The 21,823-nt window shown below is 39.4% G+C and overlaps 1 protein-coding gene across 5 annotated transcripts in view; it reads left to right on the forward strand.

Moving 5' to 3' along the window:
- The window catches only part of MTMR10 (myotubularin related protein 10), a 35,172-nt gene that overhangs the window by 1,080 nt on the left and 12,269 nt on the right, over positions 1–21,823 (forward strand). For 2 of the 5 annotated variants that reach the window (XM_017835895.1, XM_017835894.1), the window contains exons 2-5: positions 8–68; positions 12,752–12,888; positions 13,981–14,053; positions 15,007–15,149. In XM_017835895.1, the coding sequence (XP_017691384.1) occupies positions 8–68; positions 12,752–12,888; positions 13,981–14,053; positions 15,007–15,149 (414 nt within the window). Of the gene's footprint in view, positions 1–7; positions 69–4,559; positions 4,616–5,212; positions 5,295–7,090; positions 7,110–12,751; positions 12,889–13,980; positions 14,054–15,006; positions 15,150–21,823 lie in introns of those variants that run through there. The other 3 variants (XM_017835896.1, XM_017835899.1, XM_017835897.1) reach the window with 3 other exon arrangements.

The following is a 21,823-nucleotide window of genomic DNA, read 5'->3' on the forward strand; positions in this document are numbered from 1 at the left end:
TCTCCAGGCTGAAGAGAACATAGCGTCAGAACCAAGGATTAAAAAGCTGGAACCAGTGCTTTTGCCAGGTAGGCGTTAATCAGGGATTTGACAAATAACCTTTGTTGGTGTTGATTTTGGTATGTTTTCGTCTTGGCATTGCTCCTTGAGGGAATGTAACTTCTGGGTAGAAAAAGGTGATGATATTTGTGTCTGTAGAAAGTTATTCTAACCTGCCCGAAACACTACATACATGCATAGGCAATTTTGCCCGTGTGGTGCTTTAGTATGTGTAGGATAATGTCTTGGTTTCACTGTGAGCATTGGAAATTAAACCACTGTAAGTTTTTCAACATTCTTGACACCTTTTGGAAGACTACTAATAACTGCATTTTTGTCAGATAGTCAGACATGTACTTGTGTGCAGAGCCCAGTACCACAGCCTGGGCTGGAGCCTTCCTTTATTTTAAAGGAAAATAGTAATAGAATTTCTGGTTCTGGTAGGTAGGTATGATTGACTTCTCTACTGGAAAACTTTTAATGTCATCTTTATTCGTTCTCTTTTTGAATATGCAGCTGTTTGGTAATTTTGGAATTGGTGTTTTCAGACCTCTACAGAATCGTCTTTTTAGTGTGTGGGTGAGAAAAGCAATGCTTTTATTATTATTTATCGTTATATATTTATAAAAATTAATGACTACCATATTTTAAATAAGAAATAATCTTTGGTAAATGATGGTTTGATCAATGAGGATTTCTAAAAGCCTTTTGTCAGATATCAAAGGAACAATCTACTGTTCTCGAGATAACTTTCATTGCAGACTGTACTTCACTAATAAATTTGGCTTGTGGTTTTTAATGGTAATTTTGAGTTTAAAACAATGCTGTACTGCATTTTTTTCTCATTCATATTGTGTGTTAAAAAATGTGAATTTACACACACATTGATGTAGGAGTAAACAGCTTACTCTTAAAAATTCTTTCTGTCACTTCTTTATATGGGACTAAGTAGTACTAATGCTAATTAAGCAGTACTGATTTGTATGTGATATGGTGCAGTGAGGTACCTTAAGCTTAAGGGACTGAAATATTGTGGGAGAGGTTCAACTGAAAAAGTAAATAACAACTGACTCTTCTTGAAACAAAATAATACAGATTTTGCTTGAGGCATAAATACTTTAAAATACATTACTGTGATTGCTCGGTGTTTGAAATACAGTTATGTTTTTATACTTGCAAAACTTTTGCTTAGCACTTGGCATCTCATTGGTTATGTTGCAGTTGATACTCATCCAAGGCCTTTGACTCACAAGGAAGTGACTGCATGTTCCTCTCTGAGACATTCCACAGCAAATGCAAGGCAGGACAAGGCTGCTTTTCTCAAACTGCAGCACATCTTGCTTTTGCTGTGGGCCCTGGCCACGAGCAGTTACAGAAACCGACTTTGTGCAGTAACTTTTGTGGTGTGATTCGTTCTTTATTTGTGAAACTCCCAAGTACAGTTAAAATGGTGCTGGCCGAGCTTGTTTTTCTCAACTGGCTTATATGTATTCCCTGTTTGCATCATTTTGCTTGTGTGCGCTGTCTCTGATATCAGCATTTAATGGCTTTTGGGACATTTGTAGTAAGTTGCCCGAAGTTGTATAGAAGCCACAATATGACCAAAATTTCCACCTCCATATCACTGGAAGGTGTTACTTTGAATTATTTCATAATAGAAGTCACTGCTCTTACAGCCACAGAGTAGCTATGACAAAATCCTTTAATTACTCTGTATGAGAGTGGAGGAGGGGAGTTTAGAAATGACTTATTTTAAATTACTTAAATGAAACTCTTTGTGTTTAAAGCTAAGCACTGGCCTAAACACATTTTTTTTTGGTTCCTGTCATCAGATGGTGCAGTAGAAAAGTGTATAAACAAGTACACATTGTACTGTTGGATAGACTGGCTTTTGGATTTGTCATAACCCGAGTTTCTGGCCAAATTCCAATTAATTTAATTATATCAAGGCTGGCTTGCACTTCCTTGCAAGTACAGTTTGAGTATGGCATTCCTAATAACCTATCCTTGATAGCTGTGTGAAATTGCTTTTGCTCTCAGGGACAGAGGTAAGCCTGAGTGGCTGAATGTTTGTTATGCTTCTTTAAGTGGTGGAGTTTTTAATGAGTTCTTTTGGAATTAAATTACTTTAGCACAAGCAGTCATTGGCTTTAGTATTCTTCAGAAACTGCAAGTGGTTGTACTGAGCTTTTGATTCCTAAAATATAGTCACTTTGAGGGAGTGGCTTGCTTACTAAAAACTGAAATTCCAAAGTAGCTGAATACCCTGCTGTCTAACTTGTATTTCTGTGCAGTGGAGATTAGGAGAGGGAGTTCCAGGCTAGGAAATATGTCCAGTTACATAATGAGGAGGGTTTTAGGGAAAAAAAAAGGAATAATTACTGCAATTAACTTTAAACCTGTAGAGTTTGTTTTTAAAGTTTCTTCTGGGCTCCAGAGGAATAGATGCATCTCTTCAGAATTTGAAGCAAAAGCTTGTATTCCCATGGAAGTATATGCCCTGAGGAGGGTGGTACGTTTGGAAAAGCAACAAATATTTAAAGCAAATGAAGCCTTGGTTGTGAGTGGCAACACTGATACTGCAGTAGGGAAAAGCAAGTAATTTTATAGAATTTGGTATTATTTCATTCCAAAATACATGATCTAGGTTTGAGATGGAGTTATAGAGATGTTTTCTTTTTCTTTCTGCAGTTCTGTTTTCCCAGTGTGGCTCTGTCGTCTGTTGCTTCAGAGTTAGTTAGTAACTTCAGAGTTACAGAGTTGGCCTCTGTAACAGTTTCGCTTTTTTTCCCTTTGTTTGTTTGCATAGCTGCTTTCATAACATGTCACAGAGGAAAATTACTGAAGTAGCAGGTAGTTTACCAGCCAGCCTGTTAAAGTGCCTGCCTGGCTGGTAGGAAGTTGGCCTGTGTGCCCTGGGGAGTGTGAAGCTGTTAAACCTGAAGGTGTGTTTTGTTCTAGTGATCAGCTGTAGCCTGTTTTCCCTAACCACGTCTGTAGCGTTTTCAAGTTAGAAACCTTGTACAGCATAACTGGAGTACAGTGCAGAGTGTGTCTGCATGATTGGAGTGGCCAGGCAGTGTGCAGAGGGGGCAACATAGGGATGGGAACGGGCCAGTCCAGGCTCTGTACTGGGACCAGTGCCACACTGTGGTTTGGGCAAGAGCAGGCAAAAAGATCCTCAGTGTTGCTCACGCAGGATATTCTGCAGGAAATTATGTAACCAATGTAGCACCTGATTGAGTGTGAGAAAAGGATTGTTCCTCCCCAATCTTAGTGTCCACTTGAATTAGTTAAATTGTTGGTCAGAATACTAATTTGCTAGTACATTAAGTTAGTAGTTGTTACCTGTAAGTTTTTACAAGAAACCTAGAAATGGTGTAGTTGCTTTTGTTTTTAAAAGTTTATACAATAAAATTACAGAAGTAAAATGAATTAGGATAGTAATTTTTATCCTTAAGGCTTGCTTGTGTTAAGGCAAGTAAAAGGGTTATTGGTGGTGAGCTGCAGTTGCAAGCAGTCATGTCTGTGTCTGCACCCTGTTTCATAGTCCGATGGTAGAAGTCAACTTTAGTGCCATCCCTGGTGTGTGGTCACACCCGTGGGGGGTGTCCAGCAGGACATGGCCAGCTGGACCCTCTTGCTGGTGGTGGCTGCTGGCACAGAGGGACAAGAGAGCACTGGACAGGCAGCACTCCCAGCTCCTCATCCTGCCCTCCCGGCTCTGTGCAGCTGGGGAATGGGGACTTCCCTCTTGGAGTAACCTCATGGGGAGCCCCAAGTGAGGAGTCACAGGGCACCACAGAGGCAGTGCTACCATATTTCGTTCCTCTTGCTGTGTTTGTCTTACAGGAATTTATCCGGTCACTTTCTGTAGGCATGTAAACGTCTATCACCCACAGCTTCATCTGGTAACCCTTTCAGCAATTTAATTATATGCTGTTACAAACTATTTGTTCTGAACTTACCACCATCTAGTTTCTTTGGATAAATCCTAGTTCTTGTATGACACAGCAAACATCAAATCATATTCCTCCATTCCATGTGAGTCATGATTTTCAAACTTATATGTCTGCTCTGTTTTGCTTCCTTCTAGCTTAGTTGTCTTAGTTGCTCCTAAAAAGGAACCTCTCTGTATCTTTAATCATTCTTTTGATTACCCATGAACATTTTCCAGTTGTGCTGAGCTCCTGCTGAGGTGGAATTGTGTATCATGTTCAAGATTTTTGCCACTGGATATATTTGGCTTTTATCTGATAATGCCAATTGGCTTTGCCACCTGCTTTTTGGGTTTGCTTTGTTTTTTTTGCATACATGTGCCCTTAGAAAGGCAGCTGACTGTAGAAATTTAATTGTAGGAGGTTTTTAAGACTGGATCCTGGAATGTTTTAATCTTTCAGAAGAGTCTGATTCTCTTGCAAGTTAGGTCCCAGCTCTTTTCCTTTTTTCCCCCCCTCCTGCTTTCTGCAATTCCTTAGTACATTAAGTCATGTGTTCCAGAGCAGCTGCAACACATATTGTGATAGGAGCAGGGAATGCAGTGTTGGATGAGACTCCGTGTGCATTAGTTCCCCAGGTATGTTCTCTCTTCACTGCTTTGGGCTCCTGCACCCCTTCTTTGGCATTTTCCTGTGGTTGGTGGTGTCCCAGTGCTGAGCCCAGACGTGCTGGTGTGCAGGGAATGCCCAGGGCTGGGTGGGTGGGTGAGGAACAGGCACTGGGAACGTGAGGGTAATGCACAACCCCAGAGGTCTGCCCATTCTGCCTGTCGCGCTATTAGGAGTCATTTTGCCTTAACAGCTCAGAGGAAAACTGGGATTGTCCAATTGTACGAGTAGGAATGCTGTTCCTGTCAGTGTGTTTTCCCAGAGTAGGAATGCTGCTCCTGTCAGTGTGTTTTCCCAGAGTAGGAATGCTGCTCCTGTCAGTGTGTTTTCCCAGANGTTTTCCCAGAGTAGGAATGCTGCTCCTGTCAGTGTGTTTTCCCAGAGTAGGAATGCTGCTCCTGTCAGTGTGTTTTCCCAGAGTAGGAATGCTGTTCCTGTCAGTGCGTTTTCCCATGGACAGCTCTGGAAAGAGTTGTTCTCCAGGAAGGCATTGCTGCTCTGTTCAGGACGTGCCAGCCTGTCAGAGCTGTTGGCACCTGGACAGACCCTGTGGGAAGGCCGGTGCTGGTTGTTCCCAGAGCACCCCCATCTCTCGGGTCTCATCCCCAGTGCTGTGGGGTGCTCCCAGGGCGCTCACTGTGCAGCCAGGTAAGACATCATATTGCAGGGCTGGCCGTTGGAATGTTACTGGGGAAGTTTGTTCGTTTTTAAAGTTAGAATGTAAGATTAGGAAAGTGAGGTAGCTTTGTAATTATAGTTTGTTTTCAGGAATCAGTGTCATGCTGGAGCGTGAAATTATTTTCAACATTTAAAAATGGCCAGATTAGAAAATTAGAATAGCAATTTGGAAAGTGATGCAATTCCCTAAAGCTTTTTTAAAATAGGATTTTTTTTTTTGTGGTCTACACAAAGATTACCAAAAGTTTTTAAATAAATTATGAGAGTTTTGAATTCTAGATATGAAATCTGAAACTTTCTGCAGTTTTTCATATAGTAAGAAGTTTAAAAATGAACCAAACATTTTACTTATATTTAGAATAAATGAGACATCACTTCCAGTAAGTATATAGTAAATGCTTTTTTCTATTACAGCTTTTTTTGTTTGTTTGACTCAAAGTAAATTTTCAGACATGGTTTGGGTTCAGTTAACTGCTTGTTTTGTGTTTGGTTTTGCTTTTTTAAGGATTGGCATGATATAAGTACTACTAAGGCAGTTTGGAGTAGGAGTAGGTTTTACTGAATGGAGTAATTTTGTTCTGCCTTCTTTGTCTTGAATGACATCTCTGAAAATTTCTGACTAGTAACGTATTCCAAGTATTTGCAAATATCTACAAATATACGTTCCTTTGTGCAACAGATTAATGATAGGACAATATGGAAATAATTCTTTAAAGGTAGAAGGATGACCCTGTTTTAAAATTAAACATTTTAATGTTTCTACATGTGCATTTTGCAAAGGATTCCCAAACTAATTAGTGTCTGTCCACTCTGTCCCAGTGTATTTAATGCTACAAGTCATTAAAGTCCAGAAAGGGAATAAAATGTTAGTGTAGATTCTGAGCTGACCCACCTACTGGGGTTTTTGTCTCCTGGCAATTATATTTACTTCCAATGAAGTAAGTCTTCAGTGAACTAATTTAGATGTAATTTCTAAACGTATGTTTCTGTATTGATTTATTTATTAGGCCAAACCTGCATAATTTAAGGTAGACCCAGTAATACATTACGATTTCAGCATCTGTAACTTGTATTGGTAACACAGTTATAAAATAACAGGCTGAAAACCTCAGTCCTCTCAAATTGTTACTGATTATATTGTTTAGGCAGAGTCAGGCTTTGGGAATCTGTAGTTTATGTAGCCAGACTAAAAATATGCGAAACACAAAAGACACTCCCTCCTCACTGGCTTGTCTATTGTTCACATTACAGACTCTGACCAAATCATCACTAAACTTTTGTTGGGAGGGTTTGGTGATAGGGTTTATTTTAATTTGGCCCAACAATGCATACTGATGACAAGAGGAGCTGGTTATTATTCCATGTTTCTCACCACAGGTGTGTGTTCTTATTAACTCCTTGGTGCTGACACTTTTTTTGTGCAACCAAAGAACAAGCCAGATCAGAGAGCTAATCGAGATGAAATCAGAACTGGCAAAAAAAGAAAGGGAAAAATGCATGTATAGAATTATTTTCGGCTGGATCAGTTCTCTGGTGCAACCGTCACAAATGGCAGTGCCAGCATGAGGCTGGAGGTGGGAATTAATGTTTCTATTTTAGGGGTAATACAAGTTGCTGGATTGAAGCTGCTTTGTAAGCAGCTTTTTAGTCTCATGCAATACTTTGTTTCTGATCTAGCTGGCAATGAGAGACTTGCTCCTGACATGATGGATGTTTCCTCCTTGCCACCTGAGCTCCTGTTTGTTGCCTACTCTACTTCCTTGTGTCCTTCGCTGTGGTTCTGAGGTGTGTGTGGGTTTTTGTGGAGCATCCCATCCTAGTTCAGAAAAGCACTTATCTTCTCAGGTCGTTTCCTTCTGCAAGGTTCCCAAAGATTGGCCACTATAGGGCAAATACTGATGTTAGTCCTGTTATTGTGCATGGGACATGAAGAGATGATCTTTGAAGACTTTCACCCAGAAACCTTTACTTTTTTTGCTACTTTTTTCCTTACTGAGCATTTTTGAAATTTATCTAAGCTCTTGCCATACTCTTCCTCTTTTCTCTTTGCCAGCACACTAGAGAAACTGTGCAATATATGTATATGGTATTTTAATAACAATTTTCCATTAAGATTGGCAAAGCAAGTTCTTTTGGTACTGTGCATTTAAAACACACCACTCTCCAAGCAGTGGCCAGAGTTATTCTTTGACAGAAATCTCAGGTTCTGCTATTAAAAATTAATGCAAATAGAATATATCCGAATTGCTTTTCATTCCCCAAATATCACAGAATTGAGCTGTCCTTTTGGAACAACATTTTACTTGATTTTTATTTTTTTGCTTTCTGCAGATGTACAGAAAATTAAATGTAGTCTGTTCTTTAACATGAAAATATTGAAAAATAGTTATGGGGAAAGGCAGGTGACATTTACAATAGTGTGCAGCTTTTTTTGTCTTTACATACCTTAAATACATTGTAAGAGCTCATGAAAATCAGAAAAAAGACAAAAGACAATTATTTCATGAGCTTACAAATACTTTTTTCTTAAGTTTGGAAGTGGCTGAGCACACTGAACAGAAGATTCATTTAGAAGTGGGTTAGAGACATTTACATCTCAATGCTTGTTGCATACTAATAAACTCATACAGTTTTGGTATTCTCTCTACAAGAGAGCAGCTAAATGGGTAAAAATGTTCTAGATTTCAGTTACTTATTAATGAAGTTTTTATTGGAAATTCTTACTCAGGAATTTCCAGAAGTTAATTATTTGCCAGTCATGCTACAAGTGAACTCATTATTGTCCAGTCTTAATTGGTTAAATGGCTACTTGAATTAACTTGAGCTTTTCTATTGTGAGCTTATAAGACTATCTTTCACGTAAACAAACTATTTTTCTGTTGTCTTAATTGGGTATAATCACTATCAGCATTATAAATGAGAAAGGGGTTTTGTTTCCTAAGTGTATCCACTAGGTGCTAGGTTTTTATTAATTTAAGTAGAAATTATATGACTGCAGAAAGTACTTAATAACCTCTATTGTCCTTATGTCTATCAGACCTTGAACATACACCAAACATACCCACAGAGCTTCAATGTTCATTAAAGAAAGTATATGCTGCTAAATCTCTTCTTGTGCTTCTAGTGCAGCATTGGAAAAGTTCCCTTAGCAACATGTAGGGTACCTGCAAACTTACCGAGCATGTAGCATCTGCATTATTAATTTATGGAGCATGATTTCAGCCATTCATTGCCTCTAGCAAGTGCCAGGTTCTCGATGTGATAAAAAGATTGTCTATTAGTATTAATTGCTTGAGGTGTCTTTTTTTGTTGGTGTGTTTCTTGAACTCGAAGCTAAGATAATACAGAGTCTTAAAGCAGCAAACATAAGAACTGGCCATATAGGTGAAAGAGGATTATTTATGCATCTCCTGCTGCTGTAAAGAATCCAGAGTGTTACCTCTAGAGAAAAAAGGAAAATTTTTATATACAAGTTCTAAAGCAGTGCTAATTCTGGCAGTTCTTGCTTATTTTCTCAGATCTATCAGATTTTCTTATTGTCTGATTACCCTGTGATTGATAACAAAATACACAAAAAAGCTAAGCAAATTTTTTAGATATTTTGTGTGATCTGTATTTATGCAGGTATAAGATCCAGAGTTCCTTGTATAAGTTACAAATTGCTACCTTCATAAGATAAACAAAAAAATTAAACTTGATCCTGTGAGGCACGGCACCAAAAGTTACAGAAATATTATGGGGAAAATGGTGCAGAATATCCCCTATTTTAGGATGTTAGTGATTAGGGGTTGTGTTTTCAAATTTTGAGGAAACAAATTGCAGTAAAGCCTGGCCCAGACTCAGTGTGACCTCAGGCTGGGGAGAACAGGGTGCTGCTGCTCCCAGCTGTGACACCTGTGGGTCCCTCCCCAGCTGTGACACCTGTGGGTCCCTCCCCAGCTGTGACACCTGTGGGTCNCCCAGCTGTGACACCTGTGGGTCCCTCCCCAGCTGTGACACCTGTGGGTCCCTCCCCAGCTGTGACACCTGTGGGTCACTCCTGCTGGTCCCTGCACTCAGCACCTTCAGTCCTGCCCCTCTTGGCTCCAGTTCCTGGGTGTTCCCATGCCCTGCTGCCTGATTTTTATTTTGATGGTGGATTAGACACATACCACAAATTCTCTTAACATCCAAAATATGAACCAGTCAGATTGCACGTGCTTTTGGGAGATTTAGCAGAATTTCTCTGAACTTGAACAATTTTGATGTTGTGTGTTAATGGAGGGTTTACAAACTAGACAGATTCTTCAGTCTCTTGTGTTATTTTTCTGGTTCATGTATTCAGTGTAGAAATATTTTTATTAAAAATGATTAGGCTTTATGTGTAAGGGTGGCAACTCTAAATTTTCATCTGGTTTCCTGTCAGAGTTTAAACAAACTGCTCTTGTCGCCTGAGATCATTCTTTGACTCTTGGAGTCACATGGAAGTGTTGACTGCTGTTTGCTGTCTGGAACAGCTCGTGACTGTTTACTGGAAAAAAGCAGCAGCTACATTGTAGAAATGTGCAGTGTAATATCTCTGAATAGCTCTGTTGTTGACACTTGTATAGAAAAATCACCTACTCAACTGCAAATACAAGAAAGCTTCATTGTGCAAATCCTACACTTACTACTTACATTGTTTATCTGCTTTCCTAAACTTGACTTAATTCACACCTTTTTATATTGCTCATTAGAGATGTCCAAATGAGGGATAAAAGACAGGTCAATATAAAATTCCAAACCTGCGTTAAAAAAAAGTCAGTTTCTAGAGGTGTTTGGAAAGTGCAGCTTGGCATTGCAGACTTTCTCCTGTTTCATTGTAAATGTTTCAGCCCCTGGGGTGAAGGCCGTGTGGGTGCACTCCCTGTCCTGGCACACCATAATCCTCAGGTTCAAAACTGACAGCTCTCTGTTAGGGCTGCCAACTTGAGAGCAAGGAAGAAGTGAGGCCAAAAAATCCAGAATGTTTTTTTTGTTGGATGAAATGAGATTAAATGAAGGTGCACTGGAATAGGATTAGTATTAACATGTTGCAGTGTAGCCACACAATTCTGAGGAATGGAGGAGGAAAGTAAAAAGAGCTGGCTTTGGTAAGAGAATGATGAGGCAAGTTTTAAACTGTAGTAGATTCAAAATGAAGGTATTTGTATGTATTGTAGCATCAAAGATATGAAGTACTGGAATAGTTTGGTAATAGTAATTTGTGCTTTTAGCAAGAGTGATACTAAACAATATTATACTTGATAACAGATAAGAGAATGTTATACCAAAAAAATACTTATGGAAGTTGCACTTCATTTCATGGTGTATTTAACTCTCCATATTTTTTTATTAGAAATGCTGTGATACGCTGGCAGTACTGAGAGGGCAGAATAAAAAATATGTAGCACTCAGTTTGTGGAGAGGAGAAGCTTCATAGACACATGACTGAGAACTTGACATTGAATAGTTGAAGACTTAACACCAACTGTGAGGAGAAATTACTTCAATATATGGTTTGGGCTTTTGCAGTTCTGGGCATTAAGAAGTTTCAGGCCAGACCCTGCTAGAAGTATTGAAACATTTTCATTGCAGCGTTTAGTAGATGTAGGGCTTGTCATTCTCATGTATCCCATTATAAAACATTGTTTTCAGTTGCTGTGGACTTGGCTGAACTTTAACTATTTGTACTGAAGCTGTCAGAATCAGATTTTTTGTTTTCAAATTCAAAAGCTTATTTAAGCACAGTTTAGTAGTGTTTGAGAAAAGGCTTTAAAGCTTTTTTTTATAAGCATATCTGCTTATAGAGCATTTTCACTACTCCTGCCACTTCTGGCATAGATTATGTGTGTGTATGACAACCACAGGTCAATGAAAGTTGTCTCCTGACATCTTCAAGCATAATTCTGACAGCTCAGGGCTACAGACTTAGTCCAAGAGATTTTTGTAGCTGTTTATCACGACTGAACTAGAAGCAGGAATTCTGCTGCTGCTCTTAGTGACTTCCATGCTGATCCCTAATCGGATTAGGGGTGAGAGAGCCAGTAGGACAGTGGAGTTTAATAGCTCAGGGTGAGGAGCATGTGCAGGAACTCGCAAAAGGTCCATTTCTACTCAAGTGTCTGAGGATGCTAAAGACAGTCCTTTGAACATCTGGTTACGTGGCTGCAGTGAGAACTATCTGAGGAAAATACTTTCTCTGGATCAGGAGACAGGTGGGAAGCTTATTCCAAGCTATGTTCATTCTCACTGGACATAAATAACTGATTCATGCCCTTACAGCCACCCAAAGAACTGCCTGTTTTCGTGCAAAACACGGGACACTCTGAGACTGCATTTCAGGCAACTGGGACTAAATATGCCCAGCCTATTATGAGCAAATTAGGCTTCAGCAATCTTTAGTCCTTAGTCTTTTTTAAACAGAAACCTACAGCCAGTATGAAATTACGCTTTTCTTGGAACACACTTCCACTCCCACACTATTTATGGTTGACAGCAGCAGCTGGAGGTGGTTCATCTGATGACAGAAGCAAAAGTCCTACACAGGGATAAAATGGATTACCATGTTAAATTCCTGAAGTAAGAATTGCTGTTTTGCTTCCAGAAACCTCTGTTGCAGAACTAAAAAGTAACATTATCTGTAGTGATTTACTTTTGCTTTTTAAGTCGTCGTCAGTCTCATTTGCCTATGTGCTTTTTTATTGTATGACTTATGCCAGACCAATTAGCATAATTTATTTTTTTCTTCATTTAGATCTCTGTTTTGCAAAGGAAAATGATTGGTCTCCTTCAGTAGACAGTCACAGTAGAAACTCTGAAATGTGTTTGTGTTCTGGTTTTTCTTTTTTGAAATCACCTGAAAATCTGTTTATAAATACAAAACTAGATGTGGCCTAATAATTCTGAATTCATGAAGTTCATAAAACTCTCTGAAGTACTTAACAATATCCAACTAATTTCAGTTTTTAAAATAAATACTAGCTGAAGTACAGGAATGTATGCTTTTGTTTAAAGGACACTGTTGTTCAAACCAATGAATTTTTAATAGTTGAGAATTGCAGATTTTCCTCTTGGATATAGGGAAAGCATTGTGTAGTTCTTTTGGTTTTGGCTGTGGGTTGTTTTTTTGTCGTTTGTTTTTTTTCGGGTTTTTGGGGGGTTTTTTATGATTGGTCGGTTGTTTTGGTTTTTTTGTTTGTTTGTTTGTTTTTTCCTTTTAACTACTGCACAGTATTGTCCATTTTGGAATGGTAGTTTTCTTTTTTTCCCTGGACTGGTGTTAGTTAAATTCCAGGTTTACCCAGAAGAGGCGTATAACTTGAAAGAGGTAAAGAGATAAGGGTTTCTTGGTACTACAGACTTAGAAATTGTCGTTCCTACAAGATGTATAAAGGCTTCTGTTTTCCCCTCCCCTTTTTCTTTTTAAGGTGAAATTGTGGTAAATGAAGTGAATTTTGTAAGAAAGTGCATTGCAACAGACACGAGCCAGTATGACCTGTGGGGCAAGTTGGTTTGCACCAACTTCAAGATTTCCTTCATCACGGATGACCCAATGCCACTGCAGGTTTGTTGCTGCTCACGCTGCTCACCAGGGCAGTGTGTCGGGGGAAACACAGGGAATGGCTCAGATCTGATATCTACATGATGCCTTCTAAAACAAAGCAGGCTAAAGGATGAGGTTCCACTGTCCTGTTCCTGGTGTGCTGCTGTTCCATCCCTTCACTGAGAGGATCAGAACAGAGCAGGTTTGCACAGAGGTACATCCAGCTCTGCTCACCTCTGTGTGGGGAGCTGCCTCGGGAAGTGGTTTGACCAAAGACAAAGCAGGAGTTGTAAACAAACTGTTCCTCCTTGAAGGAGATAATTGCAAATGTTCCTTTGAACAGAGTGTCAGATCAGCAAAGCCTTTCATGTGGCTGAGTTTTATTGGTGTTACTGATGGAGGGCAGAGTAACCATGAAATGAGTTTTCATTGTACATGAAGCAACAAGAAAAGGGGAGAGAGAAACTCTTTTGTCTTTGTCAAAGCAGAACATGTGACATTCAAAACCCTGATCCCTTTTTGAACAGCACAGCACACTGCACTGTTGGGAAGTACAAGTAATGAGCTCTGTAGTATTTTCAGTGAAGTTTGCACTTTCATTTGGGGGTTTTAAAAAAACCTAAGCATTGTGTAAAGCTCTGAAAGTAGATAAATGCTCATTCAGTAATGGTAAGTTTGACTAAAGCTACTTCAAAAGGTTAATTTTTGACATGAAATAGTTGTCAAAACTTGCTCCTTAAAGTAGAGTTAATATTTTTTTCTTTCTATGGTTACTGTAATAATTGGAGATTCCTTATATTCGATCAATATTTTACACTTCAGATTGTACTGAATTTCTACCGGTAATTTTTGAGGCTAATTCAGTAAATTCAGTGCAAATATTGAGCTTAATTTGCATACTCTACTGGGGTTTCTGAAATGTTGGGTGTGCAGTTCACCAGCACAAGAAGGCTGCTTCCACAACCTCTAATTGCCCGTGAAGAGGCAAGGGTGGTACATGTTAGAAAAGCCCAGGCATGCCTGATTTTTATCCTAGTTTGTTCAAAGTTGTGCTGTATATCTGGTTGCAAACTGCAGAACTGCAATTAATGCCTGTGAGTTCATGTGTTTCAGAAGTTCCATTTTAAAAACCTCCTGCTCGGGGAACACGATGTCCCGCTCACGTGCATTGAGCAGATTGTCACAGGTACGTCAGGAACAGGGACGTGGAATGACAGTTGGGCAGAATTGTTGAGACTTAAGGTTTTATGTTATTAACCTTCCCTGATTTGAAGAATTTGGTTTATTTAAATTTAGGATAAAACCCTTAAAAGCTGAATAAATCTTGAGGTGCCACGCAGGAGACTTATTTAGTTGGGTCTTTATATTGATTTTAAATTTAACTACAGTACTGAATCAACAAGTGTTCTAGGATAGACACCTACTATAGCAGTACAAAATGTTGTTAGCAACTTCTTTATATTCAACATATGAATCTGCCAGTGAAACACACTGGATGGCAAAAAGCACATCACTTATACAATTTACACATAGCTGGGATATCTGACAACAGAAATGCTGTAATTTTCAATCTTGTCTAATTCTTAGCAAGTTCGTAGCTAATGGTCCTAAAAAATCTGCAAATGACAGTAGACATCTTAATCTAAAGAAATAAAATACTTATTATGAAGAACCAGTTTCTGTTTTGTTGGATTCTTTAGGCTAACCCATTTCTTAAGAGGAATGTTTTTCAAATCTTTATGGCATGGGCTGTAAAATACTTGGTTTTCTGACTGTAGGTAATTTAAATCATTAGTTAAAAATTTTCAGTGCCCAAAGTTTGTTGTGATCACTGTTTAAAGATTAATGTGGATCTGAGGAAGAACATTATGAAGAAATGTTTTTTTTAAACTGAAGAGGTTATATTACCTGTTACATTGTCTTGCACTGGCCCACCTTTGTTACCCCTTTTCAAAAACATGAGGTTTACCCTAAATTTAGTGAAGCACAAGCTTTTACTAGCAGGAATTAACAGATTTTCTACCTCAGTTGAAATAGTCTATTAAATAAAAAACTGGTAGCAACATGACTTTGTCTGTTTGAACCAACCTTGTGAATACTTACAGAGCACAGTCCAATAACTTTGTCTCTTATTTGCAGTGAATGACACCAAGAGGAAGCAGAAGGTCCTGGGTCCCAACCAAAAACTTAAATTTAATCCAACGGAATTAATAATTTATTGCAAAGACTTCCGGATTGTCAGATTTCGTTTTGATGAGGCAGGTCCCGAAAGTGCAAAAAAGGTATTAAAGGCTTCTTATTATGTCCTGCCTTGTAGTCATTACATGTAGCAACAGTTGTGCAGAGAAGAACATTTTGTATTATGTTTTGATAGACAAGTTAGGGGGTAAGAATTGCAAATTAGTCACATTCTATTACAGCAGAATATCTAGATATCTAGAGTCAAAATTATTAGGGAAAAATTTAATGTGATGTATTAACTGTTTCTTATCATAATAGATAAAACTCTATATCTTCTCATATCTGTTGTACTTTAAAAAATTACGAATTTATTAAATAAGTCTTTAAAGACTGGAATCTGAATACTGCATTGCAGCTGTACAACAGATGTTTGTCCTTTTTATGGAAAATGTTTGAAACTTTGATACATTTGTGAAAGTTGTAAGCCTAATTTACCGCTAGGTTGAGTGTACTGCCTTGTGGATATCCTTCTTAATTGTTTCACACAGCAAGTTCTTCAACAAGCTCTTGCAAAGATCAATTTGCCTAATCTACATAAAACATTTTCTTAGAGAAGACTGGTGTACCTCTTGACAGGAGGAGTTACCCTGGTCTGTACCCTCCTAGACATGTCATTCCTTGCCCCGTTTCCCCTGGTTGCCAGGAGTGTCCCCAGAGTGGTAGGGCATTGTTGGTCTGTGCCCCCGGGTGAGCTGTGCTGGGCAGGGCTGCCCAGCCTGCACACACTGGCTCTCTGCTGTCAGGGGCTGCTCCAGCTCCTCTGGCCTCCGTGGCATAGCTGGCCTTTCGTAAGGAATGACCCAGTTTGCTCTCAGAGCTTAAGAATCCCCCTTCTCAGTAGGATGAAGTTTGAGTTTAGCCCTGTAAGTCCTAAGAACCATCTGCCCAGGCATAAGTGTGTTTGCAGTTCCAGCCGAGTAACTGCAGAGCTGGCCCATTGCTGCTTCCCCTGCTGCCCTCCCTGAGAGCAGGGGCAGGGTACTGCAGACACTGTTCTGGCCTTGCCACTTGTGCAGCTCCCTCCTTGCTGCTGCCTTGGCTGTTTGTAACCTTTCACGTCTGGCAATCTTCCAGCAGCCAGTTCCCCTTTGTCAGCTTCCCAGAAACCTTCCTGGAGCAGTCCTCACCTGCTGCATCTGTACAGCAACTGTGTCTAGTTGGCTGTTCCAGCTGAGGAGGGTGATTTGCCTGGAGAAGGGAGGAAGAGAGAATAAACTCAGCATCTCATTAATGCTTTTCAGGCTGCATTTACTTCAGCCAGAGCAAACAGTGAAACCTTTTTAGGGAAGCACTTTAGGCATTTACAGTTACGTGGTCTTAGGTGGTTCCTAGGAAGAACAGCTAGTTCTGGAGATCCTGAAGGATCTGAGTCGGTGTGGTTATAAACACTGTGCTGGTGGTGACCAGAAGTGTTACACCTGCCATTTTCAAGTATCAGAATATGCTCACTAGAGGAGTCCAAGAAAACGTGTACAAATATCAGCTGTGTGGCTACTGTTGCAGTTTTAATGCAGCAAGTAGATTACTGCAACTCTGTGTGGGTGAATCACAGAAGCACAATTCAACTGAAGGGGGAAAAGGTTCTGTTAATAACATGTTCTGTTAGCTTTAAAATATAAATGTGTAAACCATGAGGTCCTTAGATCAGTTTTCCTGTATCGGGATTTTGCTTATATTATTTTGGGGGGCTGGCGAGCACATCTAGAAGGGCACACAGCATATTGACTGGAGGTGTCTTGCTCTTTCTGACATTTAGGTGGCATGCTGGCACCACACTCTGGAAAGATTTTATCTGCTTTCTGTTTCTGCCCTTCAGGTAGTACCTATTAGCAAAGTTGTCCTGATGTTTAAAAACAAAGGACAGCAAACAGGCCTCCTTAAAGTTCTGAAGGGCCTCTTTAATCCATATGTACATCCAGCTCTTTGTGCCTGAAAACACTGGTAGCTGTCTGCTTGGAAATAACTGTGTGTGCATAACTTTTGTAGGAAAGACCAAGACTTGAAGTATAACTGAGTTCTGATGTGAGGGAAATCCTGCTCATGGGCTGAGTGTGCATTGTCCTCTGAGTGGGAGAATGTTGCAGAGGAGAATGCATGGGAGGGGCCTGGGGACACCATCAGCTAGTCCACCTTTCTCTTCACAGTTGCCAGGGTTAGATTGGGCTGTAATGAAACGTCATCCTTGTTATATAGAGGAGTAGCATCCTGTAAATAAAGCAGTGGTAGGTCAAAATGAACTATCTAGCTACTAAAATATGCACTTCAAGTTATAGGAGTATAAATGTCTCTAACTTGTTGCCAGATGATAGGAAATGTTCCCTTTAGTGCAATAGTTATATAAAAACAATACGCATGGTAATTACTATTTAAAATGAGCTTTAATAATAATGGCCAGTCTTCGCGAGCGAAGATTTGGGAAAGGTCATTGACCCTTCGAGCCTGCGCAGTGGATTTTTTAGGTGAGACCCAGCGTGCGCTGAACTGAGCCCACCCTTTAATCCTGAGGTTCATCTGCCGGGGCCGAGTGAAACTCGGACAGTGGCAGTGAGGGTCTCAGAACGTAGGTTTGTTTAGAGTGACCTTCTCTTAGATGGATTGCCTTACAGGGCTGACGAGCTCCATCTGCCCGGGGGGCTGGGAATCGAACCCGGGTCGCAGCGGTGAGAGTCCTGCACCCTAACCACTAGAAATGAGCTTTAAATATATGGAATAATTACAAAGAGGACAGATACTAACTTTATACAGTTAAGTAATTTGCACAGTTCTGTGCATGTACTGGAAATACTCAACAGCATTCAGTGACATAAATTGGTGTTGACAAAGAAAGTGTAATCTGTTCCTAAGGAAGTGCCTCTATTTGCTGAACAGAGCATAAGGGAGAATAATTAATTAAGCTGCCTTACTAGAATAGAGATTATTCCAAGTCTCTCTGTGAGGATCTCAGCATTAATCAGTCAGGTAAATATTTTCTTCCTCATTTTTATTAGTGGATGTTTGGGAGACAAGAGTTAAGGAAAAAGAGAGGGAATGGAAATTTTCACTCATCACTGTTTAGCAGTTTAATTCTGTTTTGTCTCTAAAATAAAGCTATAGAGTCTCCAAAAGAAAGAAAGCCAGATGGGTGTGGGAGGAAGTGGAGGATGGGGAAGCAAGAGTAAGCAAGTTGGGGAAGTCTTAAGTTAGGCAGTGCAAAAAAGGAAGTATTTTCACATTCCTTAAAGGAAAGGAATTATTTTGTTCCAAAAATGACAACAAACAGTCAAACTGAGAAGTCCTGCCATTTTCTAGCCACTGCAGCACTTGACATTAGACTGAGAAAATAAATATGAAAAGGTGAGGCTTTAGATGTTATGATTGTAAGATGATGGATAGAGTGTTGCCTCACCGTCCATATGGATCTTGGCAGTGCACCAGAATGGCACACACCCTGTATCTCCATAAATGTATCTCCATTTTCTCAGTCCCTTTCTCTTCTGGAACTCCCTCAGTTTTTTTCCTTCAGGAAGTTTTTTGAATGAGAATGAGAGCAGTTTCAGAATCACATGCTCAGTCAAAGCAGAAGGAAAGTTATTTATCTCAAATCTTGTTTCCTGTGCAATCAAAACTAGCCTTCTCCTATGTCATAACACTTGGGATGAAGAGGAACATTTTTTTCCTAATTGTTATGAACAATAATATGAAACTCTTAAGAGTTTTGGACAAATGGTCCTGACCCTTTCTAATGTGTTCCCCAACTCTATTACCTTGCTCTAATTGTTTATACAGATCACAAAATTGGTAATGTCTCAAGACACAGGGAATGCATGGGAAGATACTGTCTTGGAGTGGGTTGGAGGGTGTGAAGAAAACTTATTTCAGAAGTAAACTTACAGAATGACAAAATGATTTTGGTTGGAAGGGACCTTAAAGCTCATCTAGTTCCAACCCCTGCCACGGGCAGGGACACCTTCCACTAGCCCAGGTTGCTCAAAGCCCCGTCCAACCTGGCCTTGGACACTTCCAGGATTGGGGCATCCACAGCTGCTCTGGACAAAGGTAAAAGGTATTTTAAAAAATAGAGAGGTATTTTAATAATTCTCTTAATGCTTAGGAAACCTGTACTTAGAATTCAAACACATTCTTGTACAAACAAGGATCCTGATATGTAAAAAATTTACTTGAGCTTTTGAAAGCTTTGTAATGTTTCCTCTCATGCCCAAACCAAATTAAGTATTATGTACAGCTGGTATTGGAATTCTTATAGAAGTGGAAAAAAGCAGTTCTCAGTTAGACAATTCATAGCTTTGCAGCTATGAGAACATGTGTGAGGGTTAGGACTGGAAGACTTATTGCCTGAATACTTATTTTCCCAAGAAGACTTCCAGCTTAGGAAGATTAACAAATTCTGTTTGTGGGGCTTGATCTGGCCCTGCTTGCATGACTTTCTGCTGCAAGTGTCTGGTTGGAATAGGAACTGCAGTAGCAAGGGAAAGCAGCATCCTTCCAGGCAGCTGGTGAGACAGGTGGCCTGGCTTAAGGAAGCCGGGCTATGCTACCTTAGCACATCTGGAATAGGACTGTTCAAAAGTCTTCTGCAAGAGCATTGGAAATACCTTGGAGCTCTTGTCCTTGGTAAAAATCCTGATGAAGTGGAGGGTGTGCCCTGCAAGTTATCATCTATTTTTCTCAGATAAGGGTTGAACAGGGGACATGACACAGGGAAGTGGCCTTTGTACTATGAAACAACTGCAGCCATTGTGTTTACTGCTTTTAATACATGAACTTTCCAACAAGCAGCCCATTCTCTTGTTGTTTGTCTGAGCCTGAGTATCTAGAGCTTTACACGATTGTGAATTGGCAAGAATACCAAACATTTTTCAGTTTGATATGAGAAGGCTTCCTGTAAAACATGTTTGGCTTCCAATTTAAGAGCTTTCTACTTACGGCGATAATCTGCTGAGATCTGTGGAATGTGCTTGTCTTTGGGATCTTTAGGACTATAAAACTACTATAGGGATTTAGTGAGGAATAAACTGAAAATGAGTGTGTCTTTAATGCTTGTTTAGTGTATATATATGAGCAGAATTTTTCTAAAATGTAAAAATGAAGATAGCAGCAGAATAAATATATCACTCTTTTAAATAAAAGCAATAGAGGTCAAACTGTTTCACCCATGCAATACCTGGTGTGTTTTTTCTATTCTATGGAACCCTTGGAGGGATTTTTCAGCTGCTTTGTTTAAAAGCACAGCTATGGTGTCATATTTTTTGGGGGAACCAGATCTGAATGGTTACTATCCCCTCTCCTGCCATTTTATCCCTCTTAACACAGTAACCCCCCCCATCTTTTTCAAATGTAGCAAGTAAATGACAGAGATTTCAGCTGCTGCTTTCAAAAATAGGTTTTACTGTATTTCTATTGTGTTATTTGGCAGCACAATGGAATTTTTTTCATGTCTTGCAGTTTATCCTGAAGCCTTGAGAGTGGATCAGTATAGTAAAGGCTTTCAACTTTCACTCCATAAAAAAAGATGAGGAATAGCTCTGCTAGAATCAGTTAGCAGTGAAAAGCTACAAAGAAAAATGGAAGTAAAAATGTGTATATACAGAGATTTCCATTGTGTTTCATTTTTAATGGTAGCCATAAGAAATCTGTTAGAAGTGGCCAGATATTGTTGAATAGCTGGCTTCTTCAGCTTTGGCTTGTACACTGAAATCACAAGATTTAATAAAATGAGCATGCCTTCCAGTTATTTCATGATAGTCATGAAAAATTTTACCAAATCCTGGCAATGAGCTTGTAAATGTTCATTTGACAAGTCCTGCTAGACTGTTTCCCAGGGACTCTTGTACTGTTTGGGTGTTCTGAGGGGTTGTCACCCTCGGAATGTTCTGTCCTCTATTTTCTTTTGCGGTTTCCTTGTAGAGCTGAAAGTGTGGGGAGATCAGTTAAAGAAGCTGTTGTTCTAAGACTTGATAGGAATTTTTTTGTTGGGAAGTGTTGGTGAAAAAACGTTTTCAGCTGAAATTAGTCTATTGTCATTACTAGTTTTTTAAATAATGAGGAGTGTCCCCACCAAAAGCCAAAGTATATAGAAATACAGCAAAAGTTCCATAATGCCATATATATTGCATACAAGCCAGTAGAAGTGTGGTAACTTTCTCCATGTAGAACTTAGCAGAACTGAGCTCTCAGGCTTTTTTCCTGTCCCTCAGTGCTTTATTCCTTCAGTTCTGTTGTGCAAATCTTTCTTTTATGGCAATCACAACAAGAAAACTTTCCCTCATTAACAGAAAACAATTCTTGGATGCACAGAATGTTTTTCAAAAATAGTATCCTTAACTGCTACACCATGAATAAATGTGTCATTGTGTTCCCAAATGTGGAAAGTCATGGAAAGGAGAAGGGGAAGGAAGAAAATAGGAAAAATTTTAGGTGGTAATAATGTGGACTTGCACTATGTCCCTGATTAAAAACTTTTGTCACATACAATATCTGTATCTGAACATGTAGAACAGAGTCCTGTGGTTTATGGCCTTCTTTTCCTTAAGTATTTTCTTTAGAGATAAGGCAGGTACATTTTAGTAAAATGGAGAAGCAAATATTAAGGGAAGAGGGCAAAGCTCAAGACCCCATTGAAATCCTGCAATTTGCAGTGTAACAGTGCCAGTTTCTAATTGATTTTTTAAATTCCTGAGTGGGATTCTTCTAGATATTACGTTTTTAGTCAAATCTT

The sequence above is a fragment of the Lepidothrix coronata genome, unplaced genomic scaffold, assembly GCF_001604755.1.
Source record: "Lepidothrix coronata isolate B3197 unplaced genomic scaffold, Lepidothrix_coronata-1.0 Scaffold266, whole genome shotgun sequence".
NCBI classification, from domain to species: Eukaryota; Metazoa; Chordata; class Aves; order Passeriformes; family Pipridae; genus Lepidothrix; species Lepidothrix coronata.